The following is a 22,289-nucleotide window of genomic DNA, read 5'->3' on the forward strand; positions in this document are numbered from 1 at the left end:
AAAATTAGGGTTGAGCTATCAAGACTGGACTATATTTACTGTAGTTTTTCCAAATTAATAGGACTGACAAAATAATTCAACTGAAGGGAAAGTAGTTGTGTTCAGGAAATCTTGATTGTCTAGTTTCAAAAATCAAGAGGACTTTCAAAATGCAAAACTTCTCATAATTAAATTATTTCATACCAAAGAGTATAATTTGGTGACGTCTTGAAGTTACTTAGGACGAAGCCATTCACATTGCAAAATAATCAGCTTCAAAAGAGCAGTATGCTTTAAATATCACCATTTGCAATGCAATCACCATTGTATTTTGATTCATGAAATTAAGACAATAATTGAAAATATACTGGAATAAACCTGCATTGTTAAGAAATGATAATCCAAACAGGATTGAGCTAATCAGGCTACTTGTACATTTCCAATGATCAGGTTATGCATAGGTCGTCACGACAAATTGAAACAACACCCTTACATTGAGGGAAGAACCAGAGTTTTTTTTAAAAATGTAATTAGGTGACTAGGCCAGCATTAATTGCTCATCCCAACAGCACTTGAAATGGTGGTGGGTGAGCCTCTGCTTGAACCACAGCAGTCCATGCAGTGTAGGTATGCAAACAGTATAATTATGGAGGGAATTTCAGGATTCTGAACCAGCAATATTACAAGAATGATAATATAGTTCAAAGTCAGAATGACATGCGACTTGAAGGGAATTTGCAGGTGTTGTTGTTCCCATGCATTTGCTGCTCATCCTTCTCAGTGGAAAAGATCATAGGCTTGGAGAATGCTGTCTAAAGAGTTTTTGAGAGATTGTGCACTGCATTCTACAGATGGTGCACACTGTTGCTGCATTGGTGGCTGAGCAAGTGAATGCTCAGATAATGGATGGAATACCAATAAAGCAGGTTGTTTTGTCATGGATTAAATCAACCAGAGACCTGTAGATGCTGGAAATCAAACTGCTAGAAAAGCTCAGGTCAGGCACATCTGTGCAGAAAAAGCAAAGTTGACATCTGGCCCAGTGACTCAAAGAAAGTTTTGAAGAAGGGTCACTTGGTGAAGTGGCAATCTTCCCAATTCTGATTTGAGACATGTAGATATGGAAAGGCTTTAGGTACTTCGGAGGCAAGTTACTTGCCACAGAACTCCCAGCCTCTAAGCTGCTCTTGTATCTACACATATTCATTTGTCCTTTCCTAAACCACCATCATAAGTACCATTTCCTAGCTGCTTTCAATTCCAATGAAGGGTTACTAGACCTGAAATATCATTCTTTTTCTTTCCATCGATGCTGCTCGACCTGCTAAGTTTCTCCACCAGTTTGCATTCATAATAGCTGTTCAGTTCAGTTTCTGCTACTTACAAGACAAAATAGCCAAAAGAAGCAAGACATATACTAAGTATCTCAAATATGAAATGGTATTTAGATGCGAAAGATCAATCTATTTATTATTTCACCAAAACATAACTTGAAAAATGTAAGGATTAATGTTTAATTATATTTTAAGAAAGGTGACACGTTAATATTAAATAAATAAATCTAAGACCAACTAAAAGAAAAGCTTTTATCCAATAAAACCCAAGATTTAATTTGGGGTTAAATCAGCTTGGGTAGCACGGTGGCTCAGTGGTTAGCACTGCTGCCTCACAGCGCCAGGGACCTGGGTTCAATTCCAGCCTCAGGCAACGGCCTGTGTTGAGTTTGCACATTCTCCGTGTCTGTGTGAGTTTCCTCCCACAATCCAAAGATGTGCAGGTAAGGTGCATTGCCCATAGTGTTCAGGGATGTGTAGAGATTAAGTGCATTAGTCAGGGGTAAATGTAGAGTAGTAGGGTAGGGGGAATGGGCCTGGGTGGTTTACTCTTTGAAAGTGGGCAGCATGGTGGCACAGCGGTTAGCACTGCTGCCTCACAGCGCCAGAGCCCCGGGTTCAATTCCCGTCTCAGGCAACTGTGTGTGGAGTTTGCACATTCTTCCCGTGTCTGCGTGGGTTTCCTCCGGGTGCTCTGGTTTCCTCCCACAGTCCAAAAATGTACAGGTTAGGAGAATTGGCCAAGTTAAATTTCCCATAGTGTTAGATGAAGGGGTAAGTGTAGGGGAATGGGTCTGGGTGGGTTGCGCTTCGGCGGTCAGTGTGGACTTGTTGGGCCGAAGGGCCTGTTTCCACACTACGTAATCTAATCTAATCTTTTAATTGGAAAAAATATTTCTATCAAAATGCACTATGAATTAGTGAGGATTTCATTGCATTAATTGAGTTCTTCTAAAAGTAATAAAACATTGACTGATTAAATACTTTGAAACTAGGAAAGCTGTAAATTTAAATCCCAGTGCATTCAGTTTACATGTGGATATGTATACAGACATTCCCCGCCTTCAGTGAAAGGCAGAAAAATAAGATAAAATAAATGGGTAGGTATACACCTCTTTCACAACTAGATACAGAGTCAGACTACCATTTGCTTGGATCAAAGCCTAACAAAAAGACAAAATAAAAAGGAACAAAAAAGTACAAATTCTCTAATGGCTTAGTCAGTTAAGGCCAGAATATTTTGGATCTACATGCCATGCTTTTGAATCCTTTTATCCATTTTGAGCAGTAGTTGTGGGAGTTACAATCAGCCTTAGCAACCCAGGGCTGAGAGATGGGATGCAGGACAAATCAAGAGAATTAAAGTCAAGATTCTGACACTAGCTTTTTAAAAAGCACGCATATGAATAGGATCAGACTTTGTTTGAATTCCTTTACATAGTGCCCCCACCCTGAAGTCAAATTCCCCTATTACTCAAATGGGAAATAATCACTCAAGCAATTATCACATGTGGAATCATACCCATTGTAAGTTAACAAGAACAGATATTGCTGGAGAAACTCAGGTCTGGCAGCATCTGTGGGGAGAAAATAGAAAACAAAGGTTAGGGTGGTGGTGAAGGAGAGGACAGGGAGAGACCGGGAGAGACCGGGAGAGACCGGGAGAGACCGGGAGAGACCGGGAGAGACCGGGAGAGACCGGGAGAGACCGGGAGAGACCGGGAGAGACCGACAAGAAGTGAGGCACTGTGGTCAGGCAGCATCCAAGCAGCAGGAGAGTCAACATTTTGGGCATAAGCCATGTGAATGGGTAGGCAATGAAGAGGCCTCATTGATAACAAGCTAGGACAAAAGAGAAGCTAATTATGTGACGAGAGCCACGAGTAGGAGAGAATGGGTAGGCTGTGCCAGCCAATCTTTCAGCCATGCCAAAATCCCAACCCCTACACAAACTGCTTTTGATGTGACATTGCATAAAGTGCCTTCTGGAAATCTAAGTGCCAGCACGAGCACCAGTCTCCCTTCATACTAAGTATTACTTCCTCAAAAGAATGCCAATAGATATGGAAATCACATCTGATCATTCACAAAACCATGTTGACTTTGCCTGATTACTTTAAACTATTCAGCTGCCTTGCAAAACTGCTTCATTAATAGCTTCCAACATGCTTGCTATGACAATTGTTAAGCCAACTAGCATATAGTTTCCTGCTTTCTATCTCCTTTACCTTTTGACGAAAAGAGTAACACTCACTATTTTCCAACATGAAATAACCATCCTTGAAACTAGGGGGTTTTGGAAAATTAAAACCAATTTATCATTTATCACCAGGCCACTTCTTTTGAGACTCTGGGATGAAGTCCATCAGGTCACAGGCATGTATCACACTGCTCAGTCCATTTACTCAATACCACTTCTCTGGTGTGATTAAGGCAAGAGTTGAGGTTTGCATTCAGCAGCCATACCCCAAGCCCAATGTCAGATCCCTGCACAGAGCACTGTGCCTTTGATAGGATAAGTTGCCTCAGAAAGCCTTAGGCAAACACTGTGCAGGAATTTAAAAATTGGAAGCTGGAGGAGGAAGGAGGCAATGAGATGTTTATGACCTGAAGGCTAACATATTCCTTCTTAACTTTAATACTGAATAAGTAGTTATGGTATTTTTAGTGATATGAAATTGCAACACTAGGATGGTCAGTTTTGTTACTTCACAGGGGAAGGCAGGGAAGTAGTAGGCAAATAGTTAGTGTCATCTCGTTCAACAATAAGCCTAAGTGATAAACAGCCACAAGTCGGAGCTCTTATTGAGCTGTGATTGCACCCCTACCATACGACCAGAAGCCCAGGTTCAAGTCCCACCTGTTCCAGAGGTGTTGTAACAAATCAAACAAAATACAAAAGTAGAGTGTTTTTGTGGCACAACAGTAGTGTCAATACCACGGATCCAGGAATCCCACTTCCTCCAGAGGGATGTGATAGCATTTAGTCATAGAGTCATACAGTTGTACAGTACAGAAACAGACCCTTTGGTCCAACTCATCCATGCAGACCAGATATCCCAACTTAATCTAGTCCCACCTGCCAGCTCCCGGCCCGTATCCCTCCAAACCCTTCCTATTCCTATACCTATCCAGATCCCTTTAAATGTTGCAATCGTACTAGCCTCCACCACTTCTTCTGGCAGCTCATGCCATACACCCACTGCGTGGAAAACTTGCCCCTTACGTTTCTTTTATATCTTTCCCCTCTCACCCTAAACCTATGCCCTCTCGTTCTGGACTCTCCCACCCCAGGGAAAGGACCTTGTCTATTTATCCTATCCATGCCCCTCAATTTTGTAAACCTCTACAGGATCACCAATCAGCCTTCAAAGCTCCAGAGAAAACAGCCCCAGCCTGTTCAGCCTCTCCCTATAGCTCAAGTCCTCCAACCCTGGCAACAGCCTTTTAAATCTTTTCTGAACCCTTTCAAATTTCACATCTTTCCAATAGGAAGGAGACCAGAATTGTACGCAATATTGCAACAGTGGTCTAACCAATGTCCTGCACAGCCACAACATGACCTCCCAACTCCTGTACTCCATACTCTGACCAATAAAGGAAACCATACAAAACACCTTCTTCACTATCCTACCTTTCTGTGACTCCACTTTCAAGGAGCTATGAACCTGCATTCCAAGGTTTCTTTGTTCAGCAACACTCCCTCTGACCTTACCATTAAGTGTATAAGTCCTGCTAAGATTTGCTTTCCAAAATGCAGCACCTCGCATTTATCTGAAGTTCGTTCCATCTGCCACTTCTCAGCCCATTGGCCCATCTGATCAAGGTCCCTTTGTAATCTGAGATCACCTTCTTCGCTGTCCACTACACCTCCAATTTTGGTCTCATCTGCAAATTTACTAACTTTATCTCTTATGCTCACATCCAAATCATTTATATAAATGACGGAAAATAGTGGACCAGTACCGATGCTTGTAGCACTCCACTGGTCACAGGCCTCCAGTCTGAAAAACAACTCTCCAACTCCCTCTGTCTTCTACCTTTGAGCCAGTTCTGTATCCAAATGGCTAGTTCTCCCTGTATTCCATGAGATCTAACTTTGCTAACCAGTCTCCCATGGGGAACCTTGTCAAATGCCTTACTGAAGTCCATATAGATCACATCCTCTTTGTTACTTCTTCAGAAAACTCAATCAAGTTTGTGAGACATGATTTCCCACGCACAAAGCCATGTTGACAAACCCTAATCAGTCCTTGCCTTTCCAAATATATGTACATCCTGTCCCTCAGGATTCCCTCCAACAACTTGCCCACTACTGACGTCAGGCTCACGGGTCTATAGTTCCCTGGCTTGTCCTTACCACCCTTCTTAAACAGTAGCACCTCGTTAGCCAACCTCCAGTCTTCCGGCACCTCACCTGTGACCATCGATGATACAAATATCTCAGCAATAGGCCCAGAATCACTTCCCTAGCTTCCCACAGAGTTCTACAGTACACCTGATCAGGTCCTGGGGATTTATCCACTTTGATGCGTTAAGACATCCAACACTTCCTCCATGGACATTGTTAAAGACGTCACCATTTATTTCCCTACATTCTATATCCTCCATTTCCTTTTCCACAGTAAATACTAATGCAAAATACTCATTTAGTATCTCCCTCATCTCCTGCAGCTCCACACAAAGGGCACCTTGCTGATCTTTGAGGGGCCCTATTCTCTCCCTAGTTACCCTTTTGTCCTTAATGTATTTGTAAAAACCCTTTGGATTCGCCTTAATTCAATTTCCAAAGCTATCTAATTGTCCCTTTTTGCCCTCCTGATTTCCCTCAAAGTATATCCCTACTGCCTTTATACTGTAAGGATTCACTCAATTTATCCTGTCCATACCTGATATATGCTTCCTTCTTTTTCTTAATCAAACCCTCAATTTCTTTAATCATCCAGCATTCTCTATACCTACCAGCCTTTTCTTTCACGCCAACAGGAATATACTTTCTCTGGACTCTTGTTATCTCATTTCTGAAGGCTTCCCATTTTCCAGCCGTTCCTTTACCTGCGAACATCTGCACCCAATCAGCTTTTGAAAGTTCTTGCCTAATACCATCAAAATTGGCCTTTCTCCAATTCAGAACTTCAACTTTTAGATCTAGTCTATCCTTTTCCATCGCTATTTTAAATGTAGTAGAATTATGGTCACTGGCCCCAAAGTGCTCCCCCACTGACACATCAATCACCTGCCCTGCCTTATTTCCCAAGAGTCAGTCAAGTTTTGCACCTTCTCTCGTAGATACATCCACATACTGAATCAGAAAATATTCTTGTGCACACTTAAATTCCTCTCCATCTAACCCTTAACACTATAGCAATCCCAGTCTATGTTTGGAAAGTTAAATCCCCTACCATAACCATCATTTATTCTAACAGATAAAAGATCGCCTTACAAATTTGTTTCTCAATTTCTGACTATTAGGGGGTCCATATGCAATCCCAATAAGGTGATCATCCCTTTTTTCTCAGTTCCACCCAAATAACTTGTACAGCTGTAATGCTATCCCTTATCAAAAACGCCATTCCCCCTCTCTTGCTTCCCTTTCTATCCTTCCTGGAGCATTCGTATCCTGGAACATTAAACTGCCAGTCCTGTCCTTCCGAGCCATGTTTCTGTAATTGCTATGATATCCCAGTCCCATGTTCCTAACCATGCCCAGAATTCATCTGCTTTCCCTGTTAGGCCTCTTGCATTGAAATACATGCAGTTTAATTTATCAGTCCTACCTTGTTCTCTGCTTTGTCCCTGCCTGCCCTGACTGTTTGACTCGCTTCGGTTCTCAACCATACCAGTCTCTGATTGATCTCTATCCTCACTATCTCCCTGGGTCCCATTGCCCCACCTTACTAGTTTAAATCCTCCCAAGCAGCTCCAGCAAATCTCCCTGCCAGTATATTAGTCCCTTTCCAATTTAGGTGCAATCCGTCCTTCTTGTACAGGTCACCCCTACCCCAGGAGAGATTCCAATGATCCGAAAATGTGAATCTTTCTCCCATATACCAGCTCCTCAGCCATGCATTCACATCTGCTCTATCCTCCTATTTCTGTCCTCACTAGCTCGTAGCAGAGTAATCTAGTTATTACTACTCTAGAGTACCTCCTTTTAAAATTCCTGCCAAACTCTCTAATCTCCCTTCAGAATCTCAACCTTTTCCCTTCCTATGTCATTGACCTCCTGCGAGCCCCTCTCTCCCTTGAGAACACTCTGCACCCTCCTTGATCCAGGCACCGGAAAGCAACACATCACTGAATTTTTTGCTGCTGGCCACAAACATCTGTCTGTACCTCGGACTAGAGAGTCCCCTAACACAATTGATCTCTTGGAACCCGCCATACCCCTCATTGTATTAGAGCCAGTCTCAATACCAGAAACCTGGCTGTTCATGCTACGTTCCCTTGAGAATCCATCACCCCCGCCATTTTCCAAAACAGTATACTTGTTTGAAATGGGGATAGCCATAGAAGACTCCTGCACTAACTGCCTAGCTTTCTTACCTTTCCTGGGGTGAAGCCATCTATGTGACTGTATCTGCTACTTTTCCCCCTTCCTATAACTGCCATCCATCACATCCCCTTGCTCTTGTAAATTCCTTATTGCCTCTAACTGTCTCTCCAAACAATCCATTCGATCTGATAGGATTTGCAACCAACGGCGTTTATTGCAAATATAATCTGCAGTAACCCGTAAATTCTCCTTAAACTCCCACATCTGACAAGAGCATACTACTTTACTAAAGGCCATTTTTGCTCCTTCACAATCTACAGACCCTGAAAATAACACCGTCTTATTCCTCTACAAAACACTGCTCCAGGTTAAATTAATAGTTATGGCTTATATTTTAAGCTTAATCAAGAGACATATCTCAAAAAACAATCAAGAAAGAACCCACTCTACTCGCTACTACAGACTTTGTCGTCCACACTTAAAATATCCACTTATCTGTTTCTGTGCAGTGACCTCTCCCAAACAGGTTCCTCCAAGATTAGTTGTGAATTTCACTGGTTGTTAACTTTCCCAGATGCACTCAGACATCCAGCGATACATGAACACAAACAGCAAAGGCAGTAACTATGCAGGTTCATGGCTGTCAGTTTCTTTCTTTCTCTCTCTCTCTCTCTCTCTCCTGCACTGACCTCACCATGTGCTTCCTTTGTCTGTACTGCTTCCTTTTAAGACTGCTGTTGTTTTTTTTCTCCAAAGTTCCAAAACAATGCAACAGCATACAAAACAGTAATTGTTGCTCCTAGAATGCGAGGAAATCACCTCCAACACCTGAAATACCTCAAAAAATAAAGCAGCTGTTACAGCCAGAAATTTTTCCCGTCCTCCATGTTGGATCTTAACAGCTTAGAAAATATTTAAAGTGGCAGAGTCCCAAATTCAGGGCCAGAAGGTCCAGATTCAAATCCCAGACATAACATGTCTGAGCAGGTATCAAAACTACCACAGGTGGACATGATTCTCATAGGCCCTTTTCCCTCTTCAGCTTAAAACAGCAAAAGCTTTCTGGCCAGTGACTGTTATGCAACCTCTTGCACAATTAAGTGGGTTCAATCATGTTTTCCAATAGATCAGAGCCTACTATATCTGCTGCTAATTAAAATGACAAGAACAAATTTGTAATTTTTATTAATTTTTATTAATGACTTAGATGAGGGAGTCGAAGGGTGGGTCAGTAAATTTGCAGATGATACGAAGATAGGTGGAGTTGTGGACAGTGAGGAGGGCTGTTGTCGGATGCAGAGGGACTTAGATATGATGCAGAGCTGGGCTGAGGAGTGGCAGATGGAGTTCAACCCTGCCAAGTGTGAGGTTGTCCATTTCGGAAGAACAAATAAGAATGCGGAATACAGGGTTAACGGTAGGGTTCTTAGTCAGGTGGAGGAACAGAGGGATCTTGGGGTCTATGTACATAGATCTTTGAAGGTTGCCACTCAGGTGGATAGAGTTTGTAAGAAGGCCTATGGAGTATTATCGTTCATTAGCAGAGGGATTGAATTCAAGAGTCGTGAAGTGATGTTGCAGCTGTACAGGACTTTGGTTAGGCCACAGTTGGAGTACTGTGTGCAGTTCTGGTCGCCTCACTTTAGGAAAGATGTGGAAGCTTTGGAGAGGGTGCAGAGAAGATTTACCAGGATGTTTCCTGGAATGGAGAGTAGGTCGTACGAGGATAGGTTGAGAGTTCTCGGCCTTTTCTCGTTGGAACGGCGAAGGATGAGGGGTGACTTGATAGAGGTTTATAAGATGATCAGAGGAATAGATAGAGTAGACAGTCAGAAACTTTTTCCCCGGGTACAACAGAGTGTTACAAGGGGACATAAATTTAAGGTGAAGGGTGGAAGGTAGAGGGGAGATGTCAGGGGTGGGTTCTTTACCCAGAGAGTGGTGGGGGCATGGAATGCGCTGCCCGTGGGAGTGGTAGAGTCAGAATCATTGGCGACCTTTAAGCGGCATTTGGATAGGTACATGGATGGGTGCTTAATCTAGATTAGAAGTTCGGCACAACATCGTGGGCTGAAGGGCCTGTTCTGTGCTGTATTGTTCTATGTTCTATGCTCTGTGTTCTAAAAGCAGTAATGAGTGAAGTAACAAAACTGATCATCCTTGTGTTGCAATTTCATATCAGTAAATATTCCATGGCTTAATCCTCAGTATTAAAGGGAATATTTTAGCTTTTAGATCATAAACTTCTTGATTGAAAGTTTTAGGAGGAAGGAAGCAATTCTTCAAACCCCTGCACTTAACTTCTACTTTTAGCATTATGACCTCCTTTGCATGCCTCTTCTTACTCAAATTATTGATCACATATAACCAAATATTTCAGTTTCACACTCAATCCCCTTCAAAAATAACAAAGGAGATGGAGTTTGAGGTGCTCTTGGTCACTAACCTGATTTCCACTTTCCTCTATTTGAGATTACTTATTTTCGGCTCTTAAAGAACACTGATGTGTTATACATTAAAAACCCTGTACAATCCATATTGCTAATTTTAAAAAGAAATTCACCTGGTTACTAGATCTGAGTGAAAGTTTAGCAATGCTTTTTGATATGAAGTTTTCAGAATTTGCACTGAATGATATGTATTAGATAGCACATGGAACACAATAAAGCAAAGTACTTCAAAGAATGAATTAATAAACTACATTTGACACAGATCCAATATTCCCATGGGTGATCAAGATCTTAGCCAAAGAAGTATATTTTAAAGAAAATCTTTGAGAGTGATATATATGGAGGAAATGCCTCATGATTGAAATTATAGGATATAAGAATTTAGTATTCATTTAATTTACCTATATGCACTTGCACAGGATTTCACATACTTCACAAAATCACCAAAACTGAAGGGATTGAGATTTTCCTAAATACAATTAAGTCAGCAAATGGCACAAACTAAACTCTGCAAACCTGATGGTTCCGATTTTGATCCCTGGTTTGCAACAGATAATTGATGTCACATTCTGGACTCAGGAACATTTTAATCCTGTGACATGTGATTATAAATTGTCAGTTATCAGGATTTCGCGTGCCTAATATTGCAATAATTACAAAAACTGCTTTAAGTGCGATAAATTTGACACTGTGGAATTAACTTACTTCTCTGTGCAGACGCTCATTTTCCTGTATTTTGTTCTGCAGATCTTCATCAAACACACTCTGTCGCTGTTGGCTCATCTGAGATTGAGGGTCAACACTCTTCTGCTGTACAAAGTCAGTTCAAAATTAGCACCTATCCTAATTTATATTATGCAAAAGTGTATAAAAGATACTGCACAACTGTATATGACATTTAGAACAACAGCGAAAATCTGAGCCAAAGGGGCATTATCTAACGTGACAGTCAACTCACGGATTAATTAGATTAGATTACTTACAGTGTGGAAACAGGCCCTTCGGCCCAACAAGTCCACATCGCCCCGCCGAAGTGCAGCCCACCCATATCCCTACATTTACCCGTAACCTAACACTACGGGCAATTTAGCATGGCCAATTCACCTGACCTGCACATCTTTGGACTGTGGGAGGAAACCGAAGCGCGCGCGGAGGAAACCCACGCAGACACGGGGGAGAACGTGCAAACTCCACACAGTCAGTCGCCTGAGGAGGGAACTGAGCCCGGATCTCTGGCGCTGTGAGGCAGCAGTGCTAACCACTGTGCCACCCTGCCAAATATTTATTTCAATTTAGATTTCAATTCTTATCACCACCACTGAGTGATGCTGTACTAATGTAATTGGATGAGCAAACATCTCCGTGTAGACAAAGTCAGATGGTTATCTTGTCCCCAGCCATCCCTTTAAACATGTCACAAAATATAACAGACCCAAACTTAATCTGATATATACTCGAGGGGAAAATAGCTGCCCAACTTGTTCCTTGATACATTCTAGCTAGCACAAGGTAGACTTTGCCCATTGCCGTTTCTAAACTTAAGTCCAATGGATTCACAAACTCTGGCCTGTCAACACAATGAAGCCAACAAAATTCCTTAAGTTTATTTGTTAGCAGTTAGCTCACCTTGTGACCAACACCAAGAACAGCCTACTTGGTTGAACAAACTTCTGTTTCTATCCCCATTGACAATTTGGCATGTCAGCCTACCAAAACAGGCCAAAAACACATCTCATCAAATCTTTAGGAACTTCTGTAACCACCGTGAAACGTTGTTTTTAATTTCCATTCCTAACCCTAACTGAGCAGTTTTCAGATTTCAGACCACCCTTTGTCCAATGTTCCCAAGCATCACTTTTCACATTTGGACTAATTCTCCTAATATCTCACCTTCCCCCACTATGAATTGACACACACTCTCCTTTTCTTTTCATATCCCTCTTCTTTATTCCCATGTCAACTTCATTCCTTTCTCAACTTTCCTTTCAATCATCACCCATCAGGATTCTCTCATCTTCAAACTCCTTTGAACTTGCAGCGTGGGTTGGTACCTGGGATTTCGATGTTGTGGCTATTACGGAGACATGGATAGAACAGGGACAGGATTGGCTGTTGCAGGTTCCAGGGTTTAAATGTTTTAGTAGGGTCAGAGGTGGGGGTAAAAGAGGGGGAGGTGTGGCATTGCTTGTCAAAGATAGTATTACAGCAGTGGAAAGGACGATGGATAAAGACTCGCCATCTGAGGTAGTTTGGGCTGAGGTTAGGAATAGGAAAGGTGAGGTGAGGTCACCCTGTTAGGAGTTTTCTACAGGCCTCCTAATAGTCTGAGAGACGTAGAAGAAAGGATTGCAAGGATGATTCAGGAGAAGAGTGAAAGTAATAGGGTGGTTGTTATGGGGGACTTTAACTTTCCTGATATTGACTGGGAAAGCTATAGCTCGAGTTCATTAGATGGGTCAGTGTTTGTCCAATGTGTGCAGGAGGGTTTCCTGACACAATATGTAGACAGGCCAACAAGAGGTGGAGGCCATACTGGATTTGGTTCTGGGTAACAAACCAGGCCAGGTGAGCACTTTGGGGACAGTGACCACAATTCGGTGATTTTTACTCTAGTGATGGAGAGGGATAAGTGTGCACTGCAGGGCAAGAGTTATAGCTGGGGGCAGGGAAATTATGATGCGGTGAGGCATGACTTAGGATGCGTGGCTTGGAAAAGTAGGCTTCAAGGCAAGGGCGCAATTGATATGTGGAGCTTGTTCAAGGAGCAACTATTGAGGTCCTTGATAAGTATGTACCTGTCAGGCAGGGAGGAAAGGGCCGTGTGAGGGAGCCGTGGTTTAATAAGGAATTGGAATCCCTTGTTAAAGGGAAGAGGGCGGCCTATGTAAAGAAGAGGCGTGAAGGTTCAATTGGGGCGATTGAGTGTTATAAGGTAGCCAGGAAGGATCTGAAGAGAGAGCTAAGAGCAGCAAGGAGGGGACATGAAAAGTCCTTAGTTGGTAGGATTAGGGATAACCCAAAGGCTTTCTATAGGTATGTCAGGAATAAAAGAATGACTAGGTCCAGTCAAGGATAGTAGTGGGAAGGTGCGTGTGGAAGCTGAAGAGATTGGGGAGACACTAAATCAATACTTTTTGTCAGTATTCACTCAGGAACAGGACATTGTTGCCAATGTGAATACTGAGTCACAATTAATTAGAATGGACGGCTTTGAGGTATGTAGGGAAAAGGTGTTGGAAATTCTGGCAAGGGTGAAAATAGATAAGTCCCCTGGGCCTGATGGCATTTATCCTAGGAGTCTCTGGGAAGCAAGGGAGGAGATTGCAGAGCCATTGGCCTTGATTTTTATATCCTCGTTGTCTACAGGAACAGTGCCAGAAGACTGGAGGATAGCAAATGTGGTTCCCTTGTTCAAGAAGGGGAGTAGGGATAACTCTTGTAACTACAGGCCAGTGAGTCTCACTTCTGTTGTGGGCAAAGTTTTAGAGAGAATTGTAAGGGATAGGATTTATGAACATCTGGATAGGAATAATGTGATCAAGGATAGTCAGCATGGTTTTGTGAAGGGCAGATAGTGCCTCACAAACCTTATTGAATTCTTTGAGAAGGTGACTAAGGAGGTGGACGAGGGTAAAGCGGTAGATGTGGTGTATATGGATTTTAGTAAGGCGTTTGATAAGGTTCCCCATGGTAGGCTACTGCAAAGAAATACGGAGGTATGGCACTGAGGGTGAGTTGGAGGTTTGGATTAGGAATTGGCTGGCTGGAAGAAGACAGGGTAGTAGTTGATGGAAAAGGTTCATCTTGGAGTGCAGTTACTAGCAGTGTTCCACAAGGATCGGTTTTGGACCATTGCTGTTTGTCATTTTTATAAATGACCTGGAGGAGGGGCTAGAAGGTTGGGTAAGCAAGTTTGAGGATGATACGAAAGTCGGTGGAGTTGTTGACAGTGAGGAAGGATGGTCAGGTTACAGCAGGATATAGATAAGCTGCAGAGCTGGGCAGAAAGGTGGCAAATGGAGTTCAATGTGGGTAAGTGTGAGGTGATTCACTTTGGTATGAGTAACAAAAAGATGGGGTACTGGGCTAACGGTCGGATACTTGGTAGTGTGGATGAGCAGAGGGATCTTGGTGTCCATGTACACAGATCTCTGCAAGTTGCTACCCAGGTAAACAGTGCGGTGAAGAAGGCATATGGCGTACTGGCTTTTGTTGGTAGGGGAATTGAGTTCTGGAGTCCTGAGGTCATATTGCAGTTGTATAAGACTCTGGTGCGGCCGCATCTGGAGTATTGTGTGCAGTTTTGGTCACCATACTATAGGAAGGATGTGGAGGCACTGGAACGGGTGCAGAGGAGGTTTACCAGGATGTTGCTTGGTATGGTAGGAAGATCATATGAGGAAAGGCTGAGGCACTTGGGGCTGTTCTCATTGGAGAAAAGAAGGTTTAGGGGTGACTTGATAGAGGTGTACAAGATGTTTAGGGGTTTAGATAGGGTTGACCATGAGAACCTTTTTCCACGTATGGAGTCAGCGATTACGAGGGGGCATAGCTTTAAATTAAGGGGTGGTAGGTATAGGACAGATGTTAGAGGTAGATTCTTTACTCAGCGAGTCGCGAGTTCATGGAATGCCCTGCCAGTAGCAGTGGTGGACTCTCCCTCTTTATGGGCATTTAAACGGGCATTGGAAACACATATGGAGGGTAGTGGGCTAGTGTAGGTTAGGTAGGCTTGGATCAGTGCAACATCGAGGGCCAAAGGGCCTGTACTGCGCTGTATTTTTCTATGTTCTATGACTAAATATCAACTCACTGTGAAAGGCCACTGGGGATTAACAAAGAATTCAAAGCCAAACTACTTATGCTATTTAAAGACAATTGATAAAAGAATCAATACTTGAGATAAATATAATTACAAGTATTCCTTTCCTTACACAAACACATTAATCTACATTGCCTCAAAAGGTTGGAAGCTGATACAATAATCTACAAAAGAAATTGGATAACTATTTGAAAGAGGAAGTTTTAAACTTCTGGAGTAAAACAGAGATGGAAACCTAATTGGATGAATCTTTCAAAACAGGCAGCACACGCACAATGAGTGAAATAGGCTCCTTCTGAAATACACACCACTTAGATTCTCAATAATTAGCTCATTAGACTAAGATGTAGGGACAGATGTAGGCCATTTGCCCCATCAAGTCTATTCTTCAACTTAATCAAATCATGGTTGATCTATGATTTGGAGATGCCAGTGTTGGACTGGGGTGTTACAAATCACACAACACCAGGTTATCGTCCAATTGGTTTCATTGGAAGCATCAGCTTTCGGAGTGCTGCTCCTTCATCAGGTGGTTGTGGGGCGCACAATTGTAAGACACAGAATTTATAGCAAAAGTTTACAGTGTGATGTAACTGAAATTATACTTTGAAAAATACCTTGATTTTTTGTTGAGTCTTTCATCTGTTTGAATATCATGATAGTTTCACTCCTTTCATGTGTAAATTAAAAAACTTATTTTTAAAAGTTACATTCTCAGGTTAACTGTAACAATTGGTGTTAGCGCAGATAAGATGTTGAGATATTGAAGGTGTTAGCCCATGTTCCCTGTCTGTGCCATAATGTTTAGACTGATTCTAATCTAAAAAGTGAGTTAACAGACTCTTACATGGATTCATGCAATTTTTGCATGCAGTTTTTGAGCAAAGTACAATGTAACTCTGCGAGTAAAAATTCACCCCACAAGCGTATGCATACATGTGGGTTGTACGTGTTTGTGGTGTGTCTCACTACAGGTGACCACCATTGCACTATATAAATACACAGACACTCCTACACAAACCCACATGCACACATACGTTTGTGGGGTGAATTTGTACTTGGAGATACTTTGTCTTTGCTCAAAAAAGTTGCATGAATACATGTAAGACTGTTAACTCACTTTTTAGATTAGGATCAGTCTAAACATTATGGCACAGACAGGGAACACAGGGGGCTAACACCTTCAACATCTTATCTGCACTGACACCAGGTTACAGTTAACCTGAGAAAGTAACTTTTTTTAAAAAGTTGTATGATTTACATATGAAAGAAGTGAAACCATCATGGTCATTCCAATAGATGAGAGACTTAAACAATCAAGGTATTTTTCTATGTATAATTTCAGTTACATCACACTGTAAACTTTTGTGAGAATTCTGTCTTACAATTGTGCGCCCCACCACCACCTGATGAAGGAACAGCACGCCAAAAGCTAGTGCTTCCAATTAAACCTGTTGAACTATAACCTGATGTTGAGAGATTAATGGCTGATCTAGTACTCAACTCCACTTTGCCTTTTCCCCAGAACCTTCAATTCCTTTACTAATGAAAAATCTGTATCTAACTTTAAAATAATGACCTAGCTTCAACAGAAGCTCTGCCAGAAAGAATTCCACAGATCCATTCCCCTCTGAGAAGGGATTCATCCTGTCTTCCACGTGTGATTCCTTACTCTGACATTATGTCCTCTGTTCCTAGACATGTTGTATCACCAGGGAAAAACAATCCTTTCATATCTACTTTGTTAAGCCCCAAAGAACCTTGTTTCAAGGATGCGTTTCATTCTTCTGAATTCCAACTGCAACCTATTTAAATTCTCACAAGAAAATCCTTCCAAACCTAAAATCAACCTAGTGAACCTTCTCTAACCAATGTCATAATATTTGCCCTAATGCAAAGGGACCAAAATTAATCACAGTATTCTGTGTGTAGTCTAGCTAGCACTGCAACAATGTAAAACTTCACAACTTCAATAACTTTCTGTGGATTGAATGAATCCACAGAAGATAAACTTTGCACACAGAAAGAATCAGCAACAATTCTTACTGGAATAAACGTTCAAAATAAAAGAGACAAGGAGACTGCTTTCAGTTTCTTTTTAGCAATGTGCAAATTAGCCATCCGTGGAATGGAGCAGAAGGAACATAGACACTTTCCTCAGAACCAAAACCAAAAACAAGGGTCACTGGACCCAAAACATTAACTCTGATTTCTCTTCACAGATGCTACCAGACCTGCTCCACTTTGAGTAACTTCTGCTTTTATTTCTGATTTACAGCATCTGGAGTTCTTTCAATTTTTATTTAATATAAACATAGTTTCCTGGGAGAGAGATGGCAACTGCTTAATACGTTCCTGCCTCAAGACAGACGTAATGTTCTCAAGTAAATTGCAGGAAAAGCATGGTTTACAACAGACAGCAATCCCCAAATGCAACAAGAGGGGAACTACTTCTGATAAGGCAAGCTACAAACTTGAGGTCTCCAGGAACATAATGTTGGGAATGAAAGAATCTATCAACTCATGAATAATGTCACACCACAAACTCAAAAGACAAAAAAGGGTGTAAAAATTTAACGTCAGAACAAGTCAGTGGCAGAACTTCAAGAAAACGACACTGCCTAAGAATCGAACCAGAGACACTTGCAGAGACAGACACTATTGTCGAGATCCTGGCCATATGCCATCAGGTGATAACCAAGTTGGGTTGTCAGGTTTAACTGACATTCCTGAAGAAGGGCTCATGCCGAAAAGGTCAATTCTCCTGTTCCTCTGAAGCCATCTGACCAGCTTTGCTTGTCCAGTACCACACTCTTGACTCTTACCTGCAGTCCTCACTTTTTCCTATCAGGCTTAATGTGCTTACTTGAAGTGTCGTATTTCAGTTGCTACATGCAATGAAGTTTAAGTAATTGTTTCAATACTTAATTGTCTGCACGATTTCTTAATAAGCAGCCAAATCAAAAGTAATTTGTAGTGATTTGCCCAAAAATGTGCTCTGTATAGATTTAGCAAGATTTCCCTATTTTTATACTCCATTCCCTTTGAAATAAAGACCGTCAGTTCATTTGCCTTCGTGATTACCTGAACTTGGATGCTAGATTTTTGTGATTCATTCAAGTTGCCATTCCACCTACTTTTCTCCCAGCCTGACCTCATTTATTTCTCAGCCCCCTTCCCCTCCCCAGTCCTGATGAAAGGACCCGACCTGAAACATTGACTCTTGCTCCGCTGATGCTGCTTGACCTGCAGTGTTTTTTCCAGCTCCACACTTTATCCATTCTGATTTTCCAGTATCTGCAGTTCTCACTTAGTCCAGGCTACAAATTAATACTCTGCATAGCATTCTGGGTAATCCAAGGTGGAGGATGGGAAAAAATTGTGGCTGTAAGAGCTGCTCCTTTTTTCAGGTATTTTAGGTGTTGGAGGGGATTTCCTTGAATTCCAGAAGCAGCAATTATTGTTTTATATGCTGTTGCATTGTTTTGGAACTTCGAAAAAAGTCAAAACAACCAAACGTTTAACAGGGAGGAAGAAAAAAACCACATGGTATTGGAGAGGGGGAGGGGGAGGGGGAGGGGGAGGGGGAGGGACACTACTAACTGGCACAGCAGTGAATTTGCTCAGTTACTGCCTTTGCTGTTTGAATTCATGTATCCCTGGACATCAGTGTGCTTCTGGGAAAACAAAGCAGTGAAAAACATAACTGATCTTGGAGGAACCTGCATGGGAGAGCTCATAGCACAAGAACAGACATGTGCAGCCTTGCGGTAAATCTACAATGAGTACAGTGTGTTCTTTCTTGATTGTATGGCTTATTGAAGTCAACTCTTGATTCAGAGACTCGTGCGTTTATGAAATGAGCTGCCAAAGAAAATGGTGGAGGCTGGTATAATTGCAACATTTAAAAGGCATGGGTATATGAATAGGAAGGGTTTAGAGGGATCTGGGCCAAGTGCTGGAAAATGAGACTAGATTAGGTTAGGATATCTGGTCGGCATGGACGAGTTTCCATGCTGTACATCTCTAGGACTCTTATATAATGTACATGTAAATTAACTGAGTGTCACAAACTTCTCATTATCTGAAAAATTGAACCAATGTATTAGCAGTGTAAGTGTGGTGGAAATATTTAGTTTCAGTCATTTATGTTTGGCATGAGTAATACTATAACAGAACCCTCTGTGGCATTTTATTCCTAAGTTGCAAACCTCAGCAATACAACCAATGTTACCAAACTGTAAAAATAAAACAAAAAGCGCAGCTACAGGAAATCTGAAACAAATAGAAATTGCTGGAGAAACTCAGGAGGTCTGCAGCATCTGTGGAGAGAAAGCACTGTTAATGTTTTGTGTCCAGTGACCCTTCTTCAGAACCGATTGTAGCTAGGGCAAGATGGTATATATGCCTAACAAAGGGAATGGCATGGGCAGGAAGTAAGTGAGTGGATAGGCAGAGATGCAGCCTAGTGAAAGATAATGACAGTTAAGGAGACAAAGGAGATGAATGATAACATGCCAGGGAGAAAGAAATGCTGCTAATGGGGATCACACATGTGAAAGTGGGTTGGCTGTGCTGGAAGCAATCCCGATGACAGGGTTTAGGGTGAGTTAAGGACACAGAAGATGGTGTCAAAGTTCTAAAGTTATTGAACTTGAGGCTACAGGGTCCCCAAGTGGAAATGGAGATATAATCTTTCAGCTTGTGCTCAGTTTCACTGGAGCATAGCAGCAGGCCAACAGAAACGTTGGCCAGGATACATGAAGTGGCTGGCAATTGGAAAAACACTTACATTTTGCCCTCAACTTCTTAAAATATATATGTAAATGACTAGGATGAAGACAAAGGTTTGGTTGCAAAGTTTGTTGGTGACACAAAGGTAAGTAGCAAAATTACAACATAAACCTAGTTGTGTGCCAAGCAGCAGGTGGATAAACAGTGTGTTTTGCATCAAACTGTTATGTTGCTAGGAAGCAAAAGGATTACAGCTACACACTCTTACCAGAATGTTTACACTTCACTACCCAAAATGGAGAAGCAAATGGTAATTTCAGTGATTACTTGAAGGAAACAAAAACAAAAACATTTTCAGCTATTAAAGTTATAGAGTTCAAAAGTATCAAAGCAACAAAAGCCTGAGAGCTGTGAAGGTGAGAACAAAGATTTGCCACGTCAAAGGTCAATAAAACAAACTTTGAACTTTTCAAACTATAAATCCAATAATCTCCTAATGAACATCTGCTTTTACCTTCCTGACTTGGTGGGGAAAAAAATGTCTGAGATTCCAACCAATGCTGGCCATCATTTGCAAAGATCTTTATAGCTACCTGGTGATTCATAAACCAAAGTCAAATGAAAAAAAGCTTCACATTTTTTAAGTATAACAATGGCATTGGTCAATGTTAGAAAGAACAGAGTACCAACTCCTCACTTGTGAATTTACAGTGACAGCTGATAGCCTAAAAAGTATCTGCCAGAATCCTGTGATGGAATCCACAAGGGAACTACCTCAATGGGAGAGCTGTGACAAACTATCTCACAGGTGGAAAATTAAGAAAGCCTGTGGCTCATATGGCATTCTAGCTGAAGCACTCATTGTTAGCAGGCACTGCAAACACCAAAACTGAATGAACTCATCCAGCTGAGGGAAGATACAGAACCCTCTCCTGACCTCAGGAATGCAATGATCGCAACTATTGTCAAGAGAGATCAATCTCGAGACTCCAGTCATGGTTGATCAATTGACTTAAAGGAGTGCATGTTTGAAGCAAGTTAAAAATCTCACAACACCAGGTTATAGTCCGACAGGTTTATTTGGAAGCACTAGCCTTTGGAGCACTGCTCCTTCATCAGGTGGCTATGGAGTACAAGATCGTTGGATACAATTTATAGCAAAAATTTACACTGTCATACAACTGCAATGATATATTGAACAAACCTAGATTGTTGTTAATTTAACAATCTAGGTTTGTTCAATATATCGTTTCAGTTACATGACAGTGTAAATTTTTGCAATAAATTCTGTCTTATGGTCCTGCTTCAAAACCATCTGATGAAAGAGCAGCGTTCCAAAGCTAGTGCTTCCAAATTAACCTGTTGGACGATACCCTGGTGTTGAGATTTTTAACTTTGTCCATCCCAGTCCAACACCAGCTGCTCTACATCATGTTTGAACCAAAGTTGTAATGAAGTCAGAAGCTGATCCCAACATCACATCAGAAATGAGATTACAGTTAAGGAAGTGTTGCATCCTCAGGACTAGACTGAATGGATGATGACTGGTCAGGTTGGATTTGTGAAGCTTTGTGTATTCGGGACATGTTGGGTAGATGCCAGTGTTTAACCATACTGGAACAGCTCGGCTAAGGGCATAGCAATTTCTGGAGCACATCCTCAGTACTACTGGCAGAATCTTGTCAGGATTATAGCCTTTGCAGTATCTAATGCCTGCAGTTGCTTCTTTATATCATGGGTAGTAAATGCAATTGGCTGAAGATCTGCAACAGTGATGTTTGGGATATCCAGGAGGCACAGATGAACTTACACTTAGCACTTCTGCCTGTAGATTGTTGCAAAAGATAACACTGAAGCATTTGCAATGCTATGTTGGGTCCCCCTTCTTTGAGGATGGGGATATTTGTGAAGCTTTCTCCTCCTGCAAGTTTTTTTAATTGGCCATCAGTATTCATGACTGAATGCTGTAGGACGAGAGCTTAGATCTAACTCATTGGTTGTGAAATAATTTAGTCCTGTCTATCACTTGCTATTTGGCACATAAGTAGGCTTTTGTTGTAATTTTTTTTAAAACTTACCTTTGTCTCACCAAATTTCACAACCAAACTTTTAATATCTTCATCCTGGTCATTTACATATATGTTTTAAGAGATTGAGGCCCTAGTACTAATCCCAGTGGTACACAGCTCATTACATCTTGCCAACCAGAAAGAGGCAGATTTATGTGTATTATTTCCTGTCAGCTAACCTATCTCTGACACTTGCCAAAATGTTACCCTGCTGCAACACAAGTGTTTATTTTTCATAAAAAGTTTAAATGTAGCTTATCAAATGATTTCTAGAAATCCAAATATATTAGATCAACCAATTCCCCTTCAACCATAATATGTTACTTCCTCAAAAGAACTTTAATATATTGGTTAACCACATTGTCTCTGCCTGATTATCTTGAACTTCTTCAGGTGCCCTGCTAT

General features: G+C 41.5%; 1 protein-coding gene across 3 annotated transcripts in view; it reads right to left on the minus strand.

The window, feature by feature from the left end:
• The window catches only part of ppp1r21 (protein phosphatase 1, regulatory subunit 21), a 105,645-nt gene that overhangs the window by 76,908 nt on the left and 6,448 nt on the right, over nucleotides 1–22,289 (minus strand). For 2 of the 3 annotated variants that reach the window (XM_072580602.1, XM_072580600.1), the window contains exon 4: nucleotides 10,965–11,069. In XM_072580602.1, the coding sequence (XP_072436703.1) occupies nucleotides 10,965–11,069 (105 nt within the window). The remainder of the gene's footprint in view (nucleotides 1–10,964; nucleotides 11,070–22,289) is intronic. The other variant, XM_072580601.1, reaches the window with a different exon arrangement.

This window comes from Chiloscyllium punctatum, chromosome 11 (assembly GCF_047496795.1).
Source record: "Chiloscyllium punctatum isolate Juve2018m chromosome 11, sChiPun1.3, whole genome shotgun sequence".
NCBI lineage: Eukaryota > Metazoa > Chordata > Chondrichthyes > Orectolobiformes > Hemiscylliidae > Chiloscyllium > Chiloscyllium punctatum.